The sequence below is a fragment of the Motacilla alba genome, chromosome 14 (assembly GCF_015832195.1).
Source record: "Motacilla alba alba isolate MOTALB_02 chromosome 14, Motacilla_alba_V1.0_pri, whole genome shotgun sequence".
Taxonomy (NCBI): domain Eukaryota; kingdom Metazoa; phylum Chordata; class Aves; order Passeriformes; family Motacillidae; genus Motacilla; species Motacilla alba.
In genome coordinates this window covers 10,768,106-10,787,961 of record NC_052029.1, presented here as the reverse complement: position 1 = coordinate 10,787,961, position 19,856 = coordinate 10,768,106, and the positions used below count along the sequence as shown (strand labels likewise).

The following is a 19,856-nucleotide window of genomic DNA, read 5'->3' as shown; positions in this document are numbered from 1 at the left end:
AAGGCATTTTACACACATGCATTATGCATGTGTAATGCATTTGTACTGTCAGCAGAATTATGTAAAGTGTCTTTCAAGAGATATATAAAGGGAGATGTTCTACTAGCAGAGCGACGGGATGGTGGAATATGCACCCTCTGAAAGAGAGGAGGGCGTGTGACAGTGCGCTGTCTCTGTTTCCAGGTGAGATAGCCTTGCTGCTCAACCGGCCCCGGGCAGCCACAGTGGTGGCACGGGGACCCCTCAAGTGTGTGAAGCTGGACCGACCCCGCTTCGAACGAGTGCTCGGCCCCTGCTCTGAGATCCTCAAGAGAAACATTCAGAGATACAACAGCTTCATTTCGCTCACTGTCTAAATGATTCCTCTGGAAAGCTGCCTTCATGTGACCTTGTGCACTTAAAATTTGCTCTGTGCAGCTCCACAGCTTTATAAAAAAAAAAAAAGAAGTGTGCATTTTATGTGTATTTTTTTCTGTTTATGTCACCTAGTGGATGCCAGCTCAAATCTCATGTATCATGGAAATGGAAGGATAACTATTTGGGTAGGACTAGCTTTGGGGAAGATTGGGGCTCTTTTGGGCTCTTGGCTTGCAGACAAGATTTTTACCTATTGTTGGTTCATACTGGTTAAAACTGTGGGTTCAACTATTTAAAATACGTATGAATTTCTGTTTTCTTTATTATCTTTAAAGCTGGTCTTACTCACCAAGTGATGTGAATGATGTCCCTGCCCTTGGCAGGGGGTTGGAAGTCAGTGGCCTTTCAGGTCCCTTCCAACCCAAACCAGTCTGTGATTCCATGATATCTCTCTGCCTGTCACATCTAAAAGACTTTCCACTGGTTACGGACTGGGGGGGTTCTGAAACCCCATGGAATGAGTGGCAGTCTCATTGATGAGATGCAATTTCAAGGGGAAGGTTGGAGGAAGCTTTTGATCATTCCAGCAAGCCAGGGAAAAGTAAAGCTTTTGAGTGATTTTGTTTGTGGCTTAAATATTGGGGCCATATTCCTCCGTGTCACAAACCCTTTCGGGTCTGCTTTGTAGGACATGCTCAGGCAAACAGCCTGCTCCAGTCTTCTGGGTGAAGAGGTCACGGGACAATGTTTTGTAAGAATTCAAATGGAGCCTTTAGGACCTAAGTTATTTGTCCTCAGCTTTTTTTAAATGAGGGTTTACATTAGAGTCCTTAGGAGGCCAGTGGGGACTTCTCTGCTGAATTAAGTTGGCTTCAAAACTCAGCAGAATGTCCTCAGCCACTTCTCTGAACATTACATGAAATGCTGAAGAGATGGTGCCAGGTGCACTTCAGGGACAAATACAGCAGCTTATTTTTAATAAGGTCCACTTAATGAAATTCAAATGCCTTTCTTCTAGTATATGACTCAATTTTAGAATTTTTAAAAATTTTCTGAAAGCCACATAAGTGCTTCAAAATGCTGCTTCTCCTCCAAAAGACAGGCATTGTGTAACAAAGAGCACCAGGATCCTGGAGCCCAGGTCCCTCCAGGGGCCTCATGGCCATGCTGGCGGTCATTGCTGCCCTGCCTACACATGGGGCTCCTCCTGAATGGAGCTTTTCGCAGATCTCTCAAGGCTGGGGATCTACACAGCCCTCAAGGATGGGATCACTGGGACTATGATTTGCAAAGCTTCACCTTTGCAGGTAAACTTGTCGTTGCCAGCAGCAGCAAAGCTCTGCATCTCAGCCATGCTAAGCAGCACTGCCTGCCCTTCAGCTGGGCTAAAACTCCATTTCTTCTTTACAATAACATTCTTCTGGGTAAATACAAGCTTTCTGTACCTTTGACATGCCAAAGGTTAAGCAGTGAAATACGACATCAATCTCCCTTTTGCAACTAGAGGTGTAGCTGAACTTGGCTATATGGCTAAAATGAGTCCTACTGACACACAATTGCTTTCTTCTTTGGAATTAACAAATGCTAATTGGACACGTTCCTGTTGACTCCCACCAAGGGCCCAGTATTCCAGTAGCTGCCCGCAGTGGTTCTCACAGAGCTAAAAAGCTTCTCAGCTTCACGCTCTTCTCATCCCTTAAAGGTGCTTAATTAATTTTAGCATAACTTTCAGTGGTCCTGTTAGTGTATATTCGTTGCTGCTATTATTATGATTATGTTATGCTTCTTGCACGTGTTATTAAATATGACCATTCACAGTTTCCAACCTTGCAATTTTTATCACGTACATTTATATGGGCAGACCTATTCTATATGGATATGTCAATGTATACGCATTTGGTTATCTGCTGCACTGTTTTTGTATTCTCTTGTGCAATTTTTAAAAGAAATATTTTTTAAATGTTACCAGTCACTCAAGTATGTTCTTTTACCTGTTGCACTTCTGTTGTGTTGGTAAAAAAATTGTGAGTGTTTCGCATAATATGCAGGACACATCTCTTGTCAAATACCAAGTATTAGCCTCATTGTTTAGAAGTTACTCAAGCACACAGACACACTGCAGATTCTTTGCTTTAAACCTTTACAGCTCATGGAAAATACATTTGAATTATGGTTCTGTTATAAGCAATCTCAAGAGAAATGTAACTGTCTAACACCAGGATTCCTGTGCTTTTAGTGGAACAAAATTATATTCAGTGACATTTTGAAGACAATTGTAATATTTGCAGTGGATGATGGGACAGGATTATGGTATGAATAAAATTCTTCTACGTTATAAGTGGCCATTGTGGGTTTATTGCTAATGGAAGTTTGTGTGAGTAGATGTCATGTTCCAGTTAAAATCTGTATATCATCAAAACTTTGAGCTCTACTGAAAATAATCAGATGCAAAGGGACAAAAAATAGACCAAGATTCCCAGTGCTATATATAGTAATGGAAACCAAACTGGTTTTGTGGAGGATTAGCATGAAGGAAAAAAATCATCTGTTTAAATGTACCCATATATGTCTATATAAAGAAATAGGGGTGTGATGTATCTCTTGGACCTTCCTGTTGCTGTCCAGGTGCCAGCTGTGAAACCCTCAGGACTGATGCTGGGCCTGTCGTACGGCCAGGGGGTACACCTGGGAAAAAACAGGCTCTTTCCTTCTCAAATACCACTGTTTCTCCATTTCCCCCAGTACCATGGGCAAAGCCCAAGGTACTCACCACACCAGGGATCTGTCCCAGGTGTTCCTCTCAACTTTTGGGCACACATGGATTTTTAGAACAGCAGCTGCCCTGGGACTGAAGCACAGCCCCATTTTTGGCACCAGGGATGTACTGTTCTGCTTCCACAGTTTGTGTTCATGCCACGGGCTGGCCAGGAACGACACTGAGGACAAACTTCTCAGAGAAGGCAGAGCCTCCAAAGGAGCCACCTGCACCTCATGCATCAAGGTGCAAACATGGGTTGAAGAACTGGAGAGCGTGGCTTCTGGGTGACGAGATGTTCCATGTGCTGTTAGTGTCACCCCACCTACCAGAGCCATGGGTGGCCACTTCAGTAGGTGTGTTATGGTCCAAGTTTGGCTCCAGAACTGGAGCTGTCACCCCAGAGCAGAGGGCAGGGCCAGTGGCTCTCTCCTTGCAGCTTCTGTGTGGTGGCCCCTGCACAGAATTCTTGGGCGGCTCCTGACATCCAAGGGCTGTGCAGCTTTCCGTTTTTGGAGTGTGTTGTTTTTCCCCCCTTCGCTACAATTCAGGAGGGAAGGACGGGTCTTTTCAGAGAATTACTCACATTATGTAGTAATCAAAAGTGACCACTCTCTCTGAGGTCTTTCCAGACGGACATTACCAGCCCACGCTCCCCAGAAATGAGCATCTCACCACTCCTCATTGTCATTCTTTTTTCGGTTGGTTTTAATTGTATCACAGCCATTTCAGGACTCCTAAGATGAAAGAAAAGACTTCTTCTTTTTTTTTTTTTTTTTTTTAATAGAAACTAATTGCACCTCAGGTTTTTACAAGGCCATGTGGCTGACCAGGCTTTGGTGTGTGTATCACATTACTCTGGCTGGCTCAGGCACTCCCACTGCTTCGTGGCACTAAAGTGGTGCTAAAGTCATTGAGTCACTGTGAACCCTGTGAATCCCTCCTTGATCATCAAGAAAACATGGCCTGACACCATGTTACCTGTCCAGGAGCTGGTGGGAAAAAAGAGCTGTTGGAGAACCAAGTAAAGCCTGCTGGTTATTGGCTGCTGGGCTGTTTTTCTTGCAGTCAGTGGTCTTTGGAAGTGGAGTCACCACACAAAGAGTGACATTTCTCCTGTTGTGAAAGTTGTACAAGGTGTGTGCATCCCACTCAGTTTTAAGTCTTAAATGGTGCATAAATCCTTTCACTGTGCTATTTATGGGAAAGGTGTTCGTTCTTTGCACCCACTTCTGTAGAGCAAACAGAATATTATCTTGTGCAGCAACACCACCATGATGACCTCCTCAAAGAGCAGGTGACTGAGAACCAACCAGCTTAAAGTCTCACAGTTGATATTCCAAAGACCAGTTCACTATGAGACCAAATTATTCCCTCTTACATTGCCAGGCATGTTTTTGTAACTTGTTTCCAATGATTTGGCAACTCTGACTGGAGCTTCAAGTGCACACAACTGCTCAGAAACTCATAAGAGCATTTCCAGCCAGAGTCACTTCTGTAGGTCCCCTCTTCCCTCTGGAGAAAGAGAGCATATTTGGATATGAGCGTATGTGTAGCCTTGAAAATCTGATGTTACGGGAATACATTGGCTTGGATGCTCCTCCTCCTCCAGGGATTTCTCTGTGGCTCTTTGCTGCTCCGCAGAGTTGTATCTGGGATGCAGCACTCCACAACAAGCTGGCCTTTTCTCTCAAAACACTGCCTGGCCGAAGGAGCTGGCATCTGCAGCCATCTGGTATTTTTCTGAAGGCTGAGGATGTTTTTTGTGCTTGATCAGGCTCCAATACCAGAGTGATTCTTCTGATGTCTAAAAATCTGGATTGAGTTTGTAGAAAAGAGGCTGTTCTTTGCCTGGGCAAGGAAAGCAAAGCATGAGCGTCTCCTTGGGCTGCTCTGACTCCTATCTCAGATGTACAAGGATAACTTTTCCCTTCTGAGTGTGTCAGCTCCTCCCCAGCTGCGCTTCAATTCTTGTTTTCAAGTCATTCTCTGCACAAGTATCACAGACAGCCTCCACAGCCCAGACCAGCTGCAACATACTTCCCATGCTCCTGTGCTTCAGCAATTTGAAGTGTGCAGTGTTCCCTTTAAAAAGTCGTGAGATCCTATGGAGGAAAAAAATAATCATTTTACCCAAGAAGACTGCTCCTATTCCAGTATAAACTGCCTCCAAACGTGGAACAGTGGCGTGCCATGTTGCTGCATGGGCCAGCAGTGCTGAATGAATTGGCAGATGCTGTGCTGCTGTGTGATCTCTGGGAGCTGGGCTGTGAGAACGCTGCTCCTCTGCTCACAGCTTCAGTTCAAAGCCGAGAGAGCTGTTTCGCCAACAAAGTGCCCCCCACCCAAGTCCCAATGGGATAAATGGAGCCTCGTGCTGCCAAGACTCACTGGGTGCATTCACCTTACCCTCGGTGAGTGCTGACAGCCTCCACTCTTCCCAGAGCTGGCAGTTGGAAACAGGATGTATAGACTGATGATGAGGTAGGGAATTTCTCACCACTGCCTGCTGTTACTGGCGCTCTGGATGTTCATACTGCTGGCTCCAGGGAAATCAAGCCTTTCTGGGAAATGGCTACTCCCTATCCTCTTTATACAGAAAATGTATTGTTATTATTTGAAAGCACTTTTGTATTGCTCTTAGACTACAAGCATGGCGATTGTTCCATTAGAAGACATCATGGTGCATAGCAGTGAAATACGACGTACAGTACCATGCAGTATGTATTTTCCAGATAAACTGGGAAAACAGTGAAATGGATCTGCAAAGTGGGGGTACAATGGCTGCTTTGCATTCCTCCACATGTGTGGAATTCATGTGCACTACAGAGTGACTCTGTTTCTTTCCCATGTGCTTACGATGATCGGATGATCCGTTGTATTTTCTATCCGGTTTCATTTTCTCCCTTGTGTTTGTGGGCCAAGCACAAAGTCACAGCGGCTGCAGATTGAACGTGGCAATGAATTAGTGCTGGCTAAACCCTCCCACCATTTATTTCCACTGTGGTAGTGAGAGGGAGCAGACTCAGCAGCTGAAAAACACAAGGGACTGTTTCTCCTCGTCAACCAGGAGCAGCTCAAGCCGCTTGCCAAATAGAAGGAGTTGGCTGAGTTTGCAGACTCTGGGTTGTTTGATTGAGACTTCCTACCCCTAGGTGCATCTCCTGCACACCCCACCCTGCCTGGGGAGCCAAGGTGCCATGGGAGCACAGAGCAGGGAAATGTGTCACTGTTCACAGTTTAACTTGCGTAAGAATGACTCTGGAAATTGCAGCCGGAAGGGAATCTGCATCTCTCAGTGCCAGCTCCTGCAGAGATGGAAAAGCCCTGTCTTGGCCCTGCCTGGAGGAAGGAGTTGTGCCCCTGTGCATGGTTCATATGGCTCTTGGTGAGACAGAAGGTGTCTGAGAGAGCAACAGAACTGCTCCCCAGCCTGGGAAGCCTGTAAATCCCTGCTAATGGCCATCACAAGCACCAAGAGCTCTGCTCCATGGGCCAAATTCCCATGAGATGGCAGGATGTTTCATATCCTTGCCACATATCCAGTAAAGCATCACACCCTCTCCCATTGCCTTGCATGTCTGGCTCTTAGCCCAGGATCTAGCTTTTAAAGAATAACATGACCAGCAAGGAGGGCTTTTTAAACCTTGGGTTTGCAGGGTGCAGGAGAAGGTACCAAAATGGGCAGAAGAACACGAGAACCAGCCCAACAAAGGCGTCCTTGTGCGGGCGGGGAGATGCAGCAGAACCTGTGTCCGGATGAAAGCTGCCCTATCAAAATAGCCATAAACAAACCCGCCTCCTCTGCTACAGAAAAGCTGTTGTGCCAGGAGCATATTAAATTGTATATGCTTTTTCTCAAGGCAAAAGAATTGCAGCAGTGATGGCAGCTGTGTGTGCTGGAGCCGAGCCACCGTATTCAACTCGTGAAGGCCTTGCTGAGGACGGGGTGGGGGAAGGACTGTGGATGAATGTATTATTCAGAGGGACCCACGCTGAAATGATCTACCGGCACTGGGGATGTGTGAAAAGAGAGAAAAGTGACTTCCCCAACACCAAAGGCTGATGTGTTTGCCAGAGGGTCACTCAGGTGATGGGCCAGGTCCCCTCCCAGACTGGGAGCCACAGTCCTGCTGGTGTTGCTGTTTATGGGAGGACACATGGTGTGCTTTGCCTTCCCCAGGTTTCCCTGGGGAGGTTCCAGGTCTCAACCTCCAGTGGCAGAGCTGGGCTGTAGCCACTGCTTAAACCTGGATGGAGGGGCAGGCTGAAGGCAGGAGGTGCCCAACCTTCCCAGTGCAAGGGGGCAGGAGATGGAATTTAAAAGCAGTGGTGGGCAGGGTGCCACAGGCAGCTCCATCCTCCACCTGGCTGGTCTCAGGTGTGGTAGGCAAATGGAAAGTAAATTGGCCTCATACCCACAGGATGGCTTGTTTCAGCCCCATTTTCTCCCAGCAGGGCTGTTCTCTGCCTGGCTCCTGCCTTTGTCCTGGGGAGACAGGATGCAGAGAGCTCAGGATCCTGCAGAGACCCATCCTGCAGCCATCATCTGGTATCCATGAGGCCACCTCTGTGTGAGCATCCCTATACCAGGAATAAGGGCTTGGAGACATTCTCCAACCTCTGAATATTGGTAAAAGCCACAGAATGGGATTTCATCACTATTCACATCCTCTCTGCCCTGTGTTAGCTAAGTGTACCAGACAAGCTTGTTGCTCAGTTGGTTGGAGGAAGCTTTCTGCTGCCCAGGCTTTACCTTTCACTCACTGGGCTATTAGAGGTCCAAGCCTGGACCTTACAGCCCACAGGAGACACATCTGTCCCATGGATGCCCACATCACCCAGACACATTCTGTCAAGTGAGTATCTAAAATCTTTTTCCACCCTGAGCTGCAACTCCCCCATGCACAAAGGTGAGTTGGGAGTAAAGAATATGGGATGCTTTCCTCATTAACCTAGGAGCATGCTAGGTAAAGGCACCTCCTGTAGATCTCCTTAGGAGAGAGTGAAATAAAACAGAATAAATTCAGAAAGGATGACTTCTGTGCAGACACTGTGCAGGTGCCTCATCAAAGATCAGCTTATCCCCAGGCGATACAGTTCAAAAGCTGCAGCAAGGAAATGGGATAGAAGAGCCTGACACTCATCTCAGCTTAAATTCAGTCACGGCAGCTGTCCCGTTCTCTAAGGCAGATGGGGAAATTTATGGCTCTCCTGCAATGCGAGCAATGCTGTGAGCACCCACAAGGTAAATGCCCTTTTGTGCCTGAATCCCTTCCCTATCTGAAGTCACTGCATAGACAGGGCTAACATGATTCACTGAAAGAAAACCCATTTCAGTCGCTTTTTAAGCAGATTACAGCAGATTAGCTGACTAATCTATATGAAATCCTCTCTAACAATTTCAAACTGTAAACAAATCCAGCCACTATTGCATTGCACATAAATATTTACTGTGGATTATACGAAGATTAACTTCAAATGATATTTGCAACAATGGTTTTGTTTTGTGGCTTGCTACCTTCAGTGATGTAAAACCTTAGGAAATAAATATGCCTCCCACAAACTGTGAATTTAAGGCCTGTCAGCTGCACAATGGCATCTACCAGAGCATGTGCACAAGCAGAAACTGAACACAGTATTGATGACAGATGAAGGAAGAGAATAATAAAAACTACTGGTGCCAAATAAAAATACCTGGGTTTATCATAACACGGAAGTATAGTGTTCTCCCTAGAAGATGTGACTTGGTGTTAGTAGCTGACACCTCACTGCTACTCACAGTTGGTTTTCTGGCTGCAGAAAAGAGTTGAGCGAGGTTTGCAAGCAAAGGGGGTTTGAGGGGTGTTGTTTGGCATCCTGAGACATCACCCTGCCTGGGGGGTCAGTGTGGGTGGACCTGGCCCTGGTGGCTGCTGAGAAATGAGGCAGCCTTTGTGATGAAGCTGTTCCTCTTCCTGAAGATCTGGAATTCTCCTTGTACCTCCAGCAATGTGGAGGAACCTCAGAGGCACCAGACCAATGCTGCAGAGCTGCTGCTCACCCAGTGAGGTTCCTACAATCACACTGATTCCTGGTGTGAAGGAGGGGGCTGCCCAGAGCACCTCTTCCTTCCAAAAAAATCCAGGCCAGAGGCCACTGCTGAAGAGCCACAGGCAAAAGCCAAGGCAGAACTGTGCTTGGCAGCACATCATGCTCTGAATGGGGTGTTCCAGGGGCAGCCAGCAACAGGCCCTGTGGGGCTGTGCCCGGGGCTGCTCAGGCTGACTGGCTCAGGTCCTGCTGCTCCTTGCACAGCACTTGGTTGGGACATGGGGAATGTTGTGTCTACCAGGCCAGTGAAGGAATGCTCAGTTTATAAGACAATAGCTTTTTAGGAAGCCAGAAGAAGTTAAACAGCCTTCCCAGAAGGAAGATTGTCCCTTTCCACTCTTTGTATAATTAGTGCAGCTTCATGCTCCTGTAAAGAGATGATCTGTTTAATATAAGAGGTTTCCAAAGTCTTAGCAAATGAGTATCTGAGAACTGGCTTCTGATGTGGTTTATGTTCTTTTTGATAGATTTAGGTTATGGGAATGTTGGTTACAGAGGCAGTGAGTGATTCATGCTGAAACCATTCGTGTGCTGTCTGATCCATGCTGTCCACCCGAAGGTAAAGGGAGGCTACAGCCTGTGCTGTGTTAATGCCTGCAGTTTGAGCTGTTCAGTGTAAGTTATAATTGCAGAAAAATTACTGCAGCAAAGAAGAAAGGTTTGTGTTTTGCAGAGAGAGGTAATCCTCCCCAGAGCAACATTTCCATAGCAAGCTGGGGTCTGCCAGTGGTGCCTCAGGACCTCAAACTGCTGTGTTCCGTGTAAGGAGTTGTACTGGCACCTTTGGAAAAGCAGGTCTCCCTGGAGACTCTCTGGCTGCTGCTTGTCAAGCACAAAGCAACACAGACCCAAGCTGATTGCTCTGTGCTACTGCCCACCTTGGAGTGGTCTTGGAAAATATAATTTCCCCCCTGGCTGTGTGTTTGTCTCAGCAGTACTTGCAGGATCAAGTCCTTGAGCAGATGGGGGAAAGAAGCACAGGGAGAAATACCACTCTCCTTTACGTTTATTTCCTACAGTCAAGCATTTGTAAATCCTGTCTCCATCTGAAGAACATCAAGTAAAGGGGCAGAGGGTGGGCTCTCAAAAACCTTAAAGGGGAGCTGCCCTGCAGCTCAAATGTGCACCCTGGAGCCCATGTCCCATCATGGACTCTCTTTGCCTGTCTGGGGCTGGGCCTTGCCGCTGCCCAGGCTGCCAGCTGAAAAACCACTTCCAGAAGAATCTCAGTGCCACAGCAGGAGACCAGGCACTGAGCATGGAAAGATAAACAGACAAAGTCAGGGGGTGCCCTGTTGGGCAGTAATGAAGTGGTCACTGCCATGCAGCTGCCTCCTGGCACAGAGGCATAAACGGTGAGAAGCAGGGATACTCCTCATCAAAATTCATGGATTCCCGTTTCACTTGCGTAACTTCTCCAGGACTTGTGTGAGAGCAGGGTGAGGCCACAAGCCAAGAGCTTTGCAGCATCACATACCTTTGTTGCCACGTAATAAGCAGGAGACTTGAGGATACTAGTTTTGTTTGCAGGCTTTCCCCCTCTATTGCTCATGTTTCAGCTGTACATAAATCCAGAAGAAAAGTTTGCATCATTGTTATATCAGATTTGTAGGTGAACTATGGGGGTTCCTTGCCCACTTACTCTCTGTAATGTTAAGATAAATTCAGAGTCCCTGGAGCAGTGACTTGTGGAGGCATCAGGAAAGCCCTAGGAGGCTCTGAGCACTGGAGCAGCAGCTCCAGCCCACTGAGCCCTTTGGGGGATGCTGGACACCCACCAGAGCTGTGCTGGACAACCTGGAGTGGCTCCATAAGGGGCTGTGTGTCCCTCCCAGCCCCCATCTCTGTTTTTATACAATTATGGGCACACAAGGATCACCGAGCCCAGCTTCTGACCCCACACAAAACAACCCAAAACTTCCATCCTGTTCCCAGGAACGTTCTCCAAACACTTGAACTGTGTCAGGCTTGGTGCTGTGACCACTTCCCAGGGGTGCCTGCCCCAGTGTTCAACCACCCTCTGGGTGAAGAACCTTTTCCTCCCTAAACCTCCCTGACACAGCTGGGTGAAGAACCTTTTCCTCCTATCCACCCCAAACCTCCCTGACACAGCTGGGTGAAGAACCTTTTCCTCCTATCCACCCCAAACCTCCCTGACACAGCTGGGTGAAGAACCTTTTCCTCCTATCCACCCCAAACCTCCCTGACTCAGCTTTGTGCCGCTTTGCCGTCGGGGTTAGTTGACACACCCCAACCCACTGCAGATGCTTCCCCCTGTGCCTGGGAGGGAGAACAGCCGCATCAGGAGGAGGGACAGGTATCTGTCCAATTCAGCATCCCTGTTTCACAGCAGGCTGGTGGCCTTGGCTGAAGGCCGGCCCTCAGGATAACCGGGCCCGGACGAGGCCTCCCCGGCCTGGCGGATCCTGGCCAAGGAGCAGCGCCGGCAGCTCCTGCCCGAGATAAGGCAGCGTGCTTTCAGGATTTATTGCCTTTATCCCCATGTACTGCCAGCCTGAATGTTTCAATTATCTTCTTCTGCGGTGGCATTTCCCTAACAAGCAGCGTTATTTTGTTGCTGCTGTTTCGGCAGGGACAGATGGGGCCTTGTTTTCCAAACATGACACACAAGCACTGAAAAGCAAGCGGGCCATGGCAAAGCATATTTGGTCTGCCTTGGTGGTTTGAAAGGTTATTATCTGACCCCGGGCTCATCACCTCAGCCCCATAAATCTAGCAAAGGGGCCATTCTTAGCCCTTTAGAAATGCATCCTGTTTCCTCTGCAGTAGACTCATAATTTCATTGCTGACCCTACCCAGTAATTCCGCTAATTCATTCACTCAGAGTTTCTTAGAAGTTAATCCACTCCCAAGCTTGACTCTCTTGAGGCAAATTCAGCCTTGGGGCAACTTCACCCATGGCTGGGATTAACATCAGCACCAACTTTAGCCCATGGATCTTTCTTTTGGTTGAGGCAGCATCTCAAATTGCATATTGGCATCAGATGGTTGTTTTTGAGATCTCACATAGCTCCAAGTCCTCTCTGATGCTGCATGTGCTGATAACGAGCTGTGTTAGCTAATCCCCCATCAGGATTCATAATGTCAGGAGAAAAACCTGGTAGAAAAATTGTTCATCACAGTTTGTTCTGCAGCACAAAAGGTCATTCTGGCTGAATAGTTTGTCAGAAAATTTCCATTTGGGGTGAAAGTTTCTCAGGGAAAATTGTGAGTTTCTCCTCTACAATAATCAGAATATTTCAGTTTTCAATAGCTACCAACTGTCCCCTGCACCAAAGTGTAAGGTGAGATGCAAACACAAAAGACCGCTTTCTCCAAAAATGCTCATGAAAAGTGTTTCCAGTAGCTCTTCTTGTCACCCTGAGCTATCTATTACCTGCTGAAATCCCTCCAGACAGTCTCTAGACCAGCACAGCACCCCCATGTCTCCAGCTCCCACAGGCAGCACACAGATTTCCCTAGGGCACAGCCAGAGTGGTGTTAACTGGGGGAGGATTATCTGTATCTGGATTCCACACAGCGATGTACAAAATTAGATTGTTAAAGGGAAGAAAAACAGAAATACAAACTGATGAGAGCTTGCCTTATGTTGCTGCCAAATATGATCCTTTTGCATTAGGAGATTAACTTGAAAAAGTTCTGGCCTCTGCTTTTTAATCCATTTTACATCCCACCCATCACTACAGGCGAGGCTGTTGGCAGACCTGGAGGTGTGTCTGAAGCGATGGGACCAGTGAATGTCCTCAGAAGGGGATGTGTGTCATGTGGGGTCCTGGAAAAACTCCATCACCTTTCCACTGAGCAGGGTGTGATGGAGACAGGGTGCTAGGATGAGAGAGGATGGATCTGAGCTCTGATTTCAGCCCAGGCAGCAGGTGGGGAAGGAAAAATAGTTGGTACAAGTCTGGAGGCTGGCACCACTGTGCCCAGAAAGGAATGTTTGATGTGCTTCAGCCTGAGCAAAGCCACAGGCTGTCCATCAGCACGGATGTGTGGGAGCATCCCTGTCTGTCCACCGTGCACCACACCCCCTGAACACAGCTTTGAAACAGCCTCTGGCAGCCAGCATGCTTCGTTTTACCAACAGAAAAACACTCACAACCTCAGTTCCCAGGAGGGCATGATTAAAGGAATGTCTTTTGGCCAAAGGGTGGAAATGGATCAAATCTGCACATTTGCCAGGTCTGCTGGGTGCTGGGCAGGTGAGGGGAGGGAGGGCTCTCTGCAGAACAGGGTTCGCCTGGAGCTGCTGCTAAACTCATTTTTTAACACAGCATTTTCGATTATTTCCTATCCACTTGATACACCACCAAAATAGATCCAGTTCTCCCCTGTTTTAGCCTCTGCTAAAACCCTCAGACCACATCTTCTCCTATAACAAAAAGTATGTGGAATTGGCTAAAAGTGAAACATTCCTGTTCTCACAAAACTTAAAAAAAAAAAAATCCACTCCTTTCCTAAAGAAAAAAATAGCACTTATAAGACTTTATAAAACTGCTTCTGTCCAGAAGGCTCCTGCGTCAGCTCAGCTTTGTCCCTTTAACTATTGCTGTGCCAAACCTCACTGTGAATTATTAATCATCCCAAAACAGCTGCTGAGAAAAGAGGCAAAAAGGGAAGGCTTGATAACAGCACTGCGTATGGCAAAATTTATTTGGATCTTACTGAAATCCTTTAAGGAAATCTTTAAGAGGCTGGGGCAGGATGAGGCAATGACGAAGCTGGAAGGATGCTGGCAGGCAGGAGCCCAGGGCCTGGGGGGGGGGGGGGGGAATGTGGGATGCCTTTGCAGACTCGGGGAGTAACCCTGAAAGGGAGAAGGAGAGAGAGAGGGGAAACCGAGCAGGGAGCTGAACTTGCAAATGTTTCTGGCATGAAATCATGAGGGCAAATGCAGAGCTACCCGCCCACCAGCACATGTGTGGAGCTGCCACTATATGGGGACAGTCCTATATATATGTTTATATGGAAGAGAGAGAATGGAGAGGGGCTGTCATGGGCTCCTCACCCATGGGAGAGGGCTCCTGGCCCCGCTGCACAATCCCAGGGCTGTGCCATGGCAGAGGCTAAAGGGCATCAAGGCTCTTGGGATGAAAGCTGGGTAAAAGCACTGTTTTACAGTAATGCAGTGACCCTGGGAAGGTGCTCAGCCCCTGTGCATGGGGACTGTGGGGGGTATTTTGTGCCCAGCCTGGGGTGATCCTCTCCCTGGAGTGTGGGTGTTTGTGCCCAGCCTGGGGTATCCGTGTCCCTGTCCCTGTCCCCGTAACTGTCCCTGCGGTGTGGGTGGCGTTTATGCCCTGCCTGGGCTGTCCCTGTCCCTGCAGTGTGGGTGTTTGTGCCCAGCCCGGGGTGACCCTGTCCCTGCAGTGCAGGCAGGAGCAGAGCTGAACAGACTCCACGCCTCAGTTGCGGGGGAGTGTTGGGAAAACCGCACCCAAGCGGAGCTGCCGGAGAGAGAAGGACATTTTGTTGTGAAGGGGTTTTTCTTCTTCTCAGATTTTTTTTTTCCAAGCTGCATTTCTTTGAGAGGCTTTGTGGACAGTGTGGGCAGAGCCATGTGGAAGGAATTTAAAGGGAGAAGCCAGTTCAGGGTCATGGCCTGATACGCGAATATAAACCAAACAGTTGTGGATGGTACGAAGCAGCTCCCTGGGGCTGACACGGGGCTGTGGACGTGTGGGATGGGACCAGCTCTCAGGGGTGCAGAGAGCAGCACTGGCAGGCCGTGGGCATCCCACAGCCAGGAGCACTGGAGGATGCCTAGGTAGGCAAACAAAGACCACAGAATGAAAACGACATGCACAGGGTGTCAAGGCAGGGCAGGAACCCACATAACAAGGAGTCCCTTTGGAGCCCAGGTCTGAGGAGAAGCATCTGAGGGAGCTGGAGAAAAGGAGGCTCAGTGGAGACCTTCTCACTCTATACAACTTCTTGAAAGGAGGTTGTGGCCAGGAGGGTCAGTCTTTTCTCCAGCAAGCAATAGGACAAGAGGAAATGGCCTCCAGCTCTGCCAGGGGAGGTTTAGATTGGATATTAGGATACATTTCTTCGCCAAAAGGGTTGTTAAGCATTAGAACAGGCTGCCCAGGGCAGTGGTGGAGTCACTGTCCCTGAGGGGATTTAAAAGACATGTAGGTGCAGCTCCTGGGGACACCATTTAGCTGAGACCTCTGCTGAGTTAGTAGTTAGACTTGATGATCTTAAAGGTATTTTCCAACCTTAATAACTCTGTGATTCTAACAAGCCTGACTGAGCTGATTTGGTCTTGGCCCTCAAGCTGTGGAGGGAGTTCCTGGGCAGCTTTCCAGTGGGGGCAAGGGGAATCTGGGAGAGAGAAGCTGAGTGAACATAGGCTGAGGACAGACAACATCCACACCAAGAAGCCTTGAAAGGAAAAGCAGTTGTTTGCTCTGCTGCCTTCACATACAGTTGAAGACTACCACTAAGGGGCCTGTTGCCCTGTCAGACTATTCTGGGTTTAATAAAGAAAACCTGGGAGGCTGGATTGCCCTTCTGCTCTGTGTGTAATGACCTTTGTGCCATTTCAGAGTCAACTCTTCCCTGGCATCTGCTTCTTTCCAATTCCTGCACGGCGAGGTTAGAAAATAACCATCAGCAGGAAGGAAGGCTGTGCTGCGAGAAACTGTAGCTTAGTTTAGTAAGGCTTTTGGCTCTCGTGTGCATGGCCAGATTTTGTTCTCACACTGTTTTAATCTTAGGGATGCTCCAGACACAAATTCTTACTTGCTTCTTATTCTTTTATTGACACTTTGACAGTGTTCTTTCACCTCTGAGGAGCCTCTTACCAGGTACACATGGGATCAGTCAGACCACTGGGACTGCACAGTTACAGTTTTCATGAGACTTAGGCACAAGGCAATTTCAAAACTGGCTTGAAAGGTAATTTGGAAGAGAAGGAAACGTCTTCCCTATGGAAGGTGGCCAGGTGGGCAATGCTGCAATATGAATTTCCCTTGCTGCAGAAGGTGCACAAGCACTGCTAGGGACTGCATCATCCATGTGCAGCAGGTGACATTTCCTCTGGACATGTGACAAACCTTGACAGACCCTCACACACCTCTTCAGGCCTCCTAGCTAAAGCGGGGGGTGTTTATAAGGGAAGTTTTTCTGGCATGACCATACATACACTAGAAATTGGACTGAGCTCACGAAGTTCACTGTGGATCAGAGCTGCATTTTGGAGCAGTGATGTTGAGGTTACAGACTCCATTGCTGGTTCCCAATCTCTTGAGCCATCTGGCTCCTTATCAGTATTGTATTTTTCTCAACTGCTTCAAATGCAGGGGCCCTGCTCTGGTGTGATGGCATTTTGAATTAAATTGACAGCCAATTTGGATTACGAAACCATGAAACAAAGAAATAAAAGTCTCTCCCAGCAAAAGGTGTCTGATGACACTTATGGAGTAGGTGGCTCAGAGCCTTCAGGGGAAATTCCAGATGGATAGGAAAGTAGCAGTGATAGAGCCAACCTTTACAAAGGGCGGGACTGGGGCATGTGGTGAACCACCAGAGGAGCTGTGGTTATGAGATCAGATGGATGGCCTGGGGAAAGTCAGAGGAGATGTGTGGAAAACCAGTGGGCAGCTCAAAGTGTGATACAGAGATAAGCATGAGATGGGAAGGGTGTGGTAAGACAAACTCCAAAGGACTAAATGCTTGCTTAAGCCAGGAAAAGAAGCAGGTCCAGCCTAATGATGTCAAGAGAATACTACATGCCCCAGGTTAGTCATGTTCCTAAGTGCTGGGTTGAATCTGGGCTGTGTTTGACCCTCCTGCTCCATCCCTGAGGAAGCCAGGATTGAGCAAGACCACACATCACACACACACCTCCGGAGGGAAGTGATTAAGCCATGAATAAGAGATCCACCAGCTGTTGTGCTTTGTGTGTGTGCACACACCATGGAACTACTGCAAAAAGCTAAACCTAGGGCCAAGAGAGCCTGGGACCAAAGGTGAGACCTCCATGAAGGACCATGACAACAACTGCACGACTAAAAGCATGAGCAATGGAAACAGACACCACGCTGGCATGGCTGTTTGAATTTGGCATCTTAATTTTAAACAAAGGAGGATAGAAGAGTATTTTTCAAATCCTTCTCATTAAGTAATGCCCCAAACTCCCATTTCAGTGGAAGTTAAACATACACACACATCTTTGGTGGACTTGAAAATGTCAACCTAACTTTAGTGTCAGCTCTACAAAGACAGGTCGGGGTTTTTGTAGAAGTCAGTGATAGCTGGCTTCAGATTCAGCCCTGCCATGTTTCTGAGCAGCTTTTATGCCTGGCCACAATGCATTTTAAAATCATAGATAATTACAACAGAAGACTAATCCCCAAAGACTCCTACCACTGGCTTCTGTAAAAACAGGCTTTTACACTACGGGCACATATTTTCCCCAGTGGCTTTGGACTTGGACTTGTTGTCTGTACTGAAAGTAGAAGTTGAGCAGGCCTGAGCTGGCCTTTTTCACTTCCACAGCAGCCACTGCAAGCACCCAGAGTTGAAATGGTGGCATCCCCACCCAGCAGCTCCCCATGGCACTGCCCCCAGACTGCACTGGCTGGAGGAGTATCCAACCACTCTGGGGCTGCTGGAGTATGTTGAAGTAGTTGGGGTTGGCTGGCTGCAGCTTTTAGTCTCTCTGGCATTTGCAGAAACTGAAATCAGACAGAAAAGACACAGCAAAAGATGGAGAAAATAAAGACATGGAGGGAATCTAGACACCACAAACTGGGGAAAGGATGGGCAGGAATAAGGGAAAAACACAGTGAGAGGAAGAAAGAAAGAAAAAGTCACAGCGAAAGAAGCACAGCAGTAACCCCTGTGATAGAAACAGAAGCAGTTTGAGGTTTGTATGCATTGTGGCTGGGCTCTTGCCCGTGGTATTTAACTTCACAAACTAACCCAGCCATTATGCACCGAGGGATCGTTAATGCAGCAGATGCAGCCAGACATACGTAGGAGTGTGTTAATATAAGGCCTGATGTAAAAAACACCTGCTAGTTTGGCAGGGTGTCTCAGGAAAGATACTTGTGGCTCGTGTGAGGGTGCAGTATTTACAAAGGTATCTGCTGCTTTCCCATCACATCATGTGCAATTCCCATTTGCCTTACTGGGAGCTTTGCACAGTGACAGTGTTAGAGACTCCAGGCTGAAGCTGGGTGGAGCTGGTCCCATTTACACTGGAAGGGAAGCTGGTGTCTTAAATGTTCTTCTTTTTTTTTTTTTTTTTTTCTTTTTTTTTTTCCATCCAAAATATTTAGGACATGGAGAGGAATTCTCTCTCTACAATACCTAGGCTCCAGGGCTGCCTTGTTTACAAAGGCTTAAGCTTTTATAACCCTGAAGGAATTGCACTGCTGCCATGCAAGGGGAAGAGGCACTTTTGGAAGATTATAACAATGCGGCTGTGTTACCCCAAGCCCTGGCGCTGCTGAAGTGGATGTCTGCCATTACTGAAGTGTTAGAAGGGCTGGCACACTGTCCCAGGATGAGATTCTCTTACAAATCAAAGATGGGGCTGGTACCAGGCAATTAGGCAGCAATACAGGGCCTGGCTGCTTCCAGGAGCATCCCAGGGATGGAGGGCTCTGGCTCACACACAGAGAGCAGACAGCTGCAGTGGTTTAAGATGTTCCCCCACAGCTGTCTGTCCTGGCTCTCGGTGGGAGGCTGCCCACAAACAGGGCTGATGGAATGAGGGATGCCTGTGCCTCAGCTGTCCCAGCTCAGGGCCCAGGGGATGCACGGGGAACACAGATGGAGAACTGGAGTGGCTGCAGCGTGGGCACTCCCAACACAAACTGGGGAGGCACCTCTGGCACACATGCAAAGTGTGATGAAGGCAATACCATAACTGTCCCACGAAAACTAATTATAGCTCATTTGCTAGGACCCTCGGCAAACAGGTTTATTCTCTGTTTCCTCATTGTTCTGTGAGATTTCTTTCCCAGGGTTTGCTCACTTTTGCATCTCTCCTTGCCCAGCTGTCCTTACTGGAGCTCTGTTATCTCCCACTTCCCACTTCTCCACAAAGTGCACACACAGGAAAGCCTCTGGCACAGGTAGCCACACTGTGGGAGATGGTGTTGGACAGCCAGAACCACAGCCAGCCCCAGCAGTGAGCCCAGACACAAAGCAAGGATGCAGGGAAAGCTGCTCTTTTATGTCCTGTCTCTTGCCTTTCTTCTTGGCATTTTAAACCTTTTCTGCTCACCTTTCTCTTTCCAGATTTTCTTCCAGCCCCAAATAACTGCAGCAACACAACCCACTGCCTCGCGTTTCATTCTCAGTCTCGCAGTTGCCACTTTATGTTGCCTTTTCCCAGTTTCATGAAAGAACGCAGTCGCATGAATAACAGGATTATTTATCATCCTCTCCCTCCCCTTCCAGGATGGCTTGCTGTTTATGGAAAGCAGCGGAGTGCAGGAGAGATCGTGCTACAGTTAAACAGACAATGCTTAAAGGGCCATTGCCTGCTCTCTGCTTTAGTGCTGTACTCTTCACTGACTTCCAAGAAAGAGGAAGTTCTGTGTCCTAACTGATGGGAATGGCATCACAAACCACTGCTGAAAGGTAAACAAATGCTATGTTAAATGGGATG

At 47.9% G+C, this 19,856-nt stretch overlaps 1 protein-coding gene and 1 long non-coding RNA gene across 2 annotated transcripts in view; one reads left to right on the top strand and one right to left on the bottom strand.

Annotated features, from left to right (window-relative positions):
• PRKAR1B (protein kinase cAMP-dependent type I regulatory subunit beta) overlaps positions 1 to 2,692 on the top strand; it is a 93,098-nt gene extending 90,406 nt beyond the window's left edge. The window contains exon 11 of the mRNA XM_038150990.1: positions 184 to 2,692. Coding sequence (XP_038006918.1) covers positions 184 to 356 — 173 coding nt within the window. The 3' untranslated portion in view covers positions 357 to 2,692. The remainder of the gene's footprint in view (positions 1 to 183) is intronic.
• Positions 2,536 to 19,596, bottom strand: LOC119706846. Its single transcript, XR_005258616.1, has 2 exons — positions 19,470 to 19,596; positions 2,536 to 5,217 (listed from the first exon to the last, which is right to left on the bottom strand). It is a non-coding gene; the product is annotated as an uncharacterized LOC119706846 (long non-coding RNA).
• Between the last annotated feature and the right edge of the window lie 260 nt (positions 19,597 to 19,856).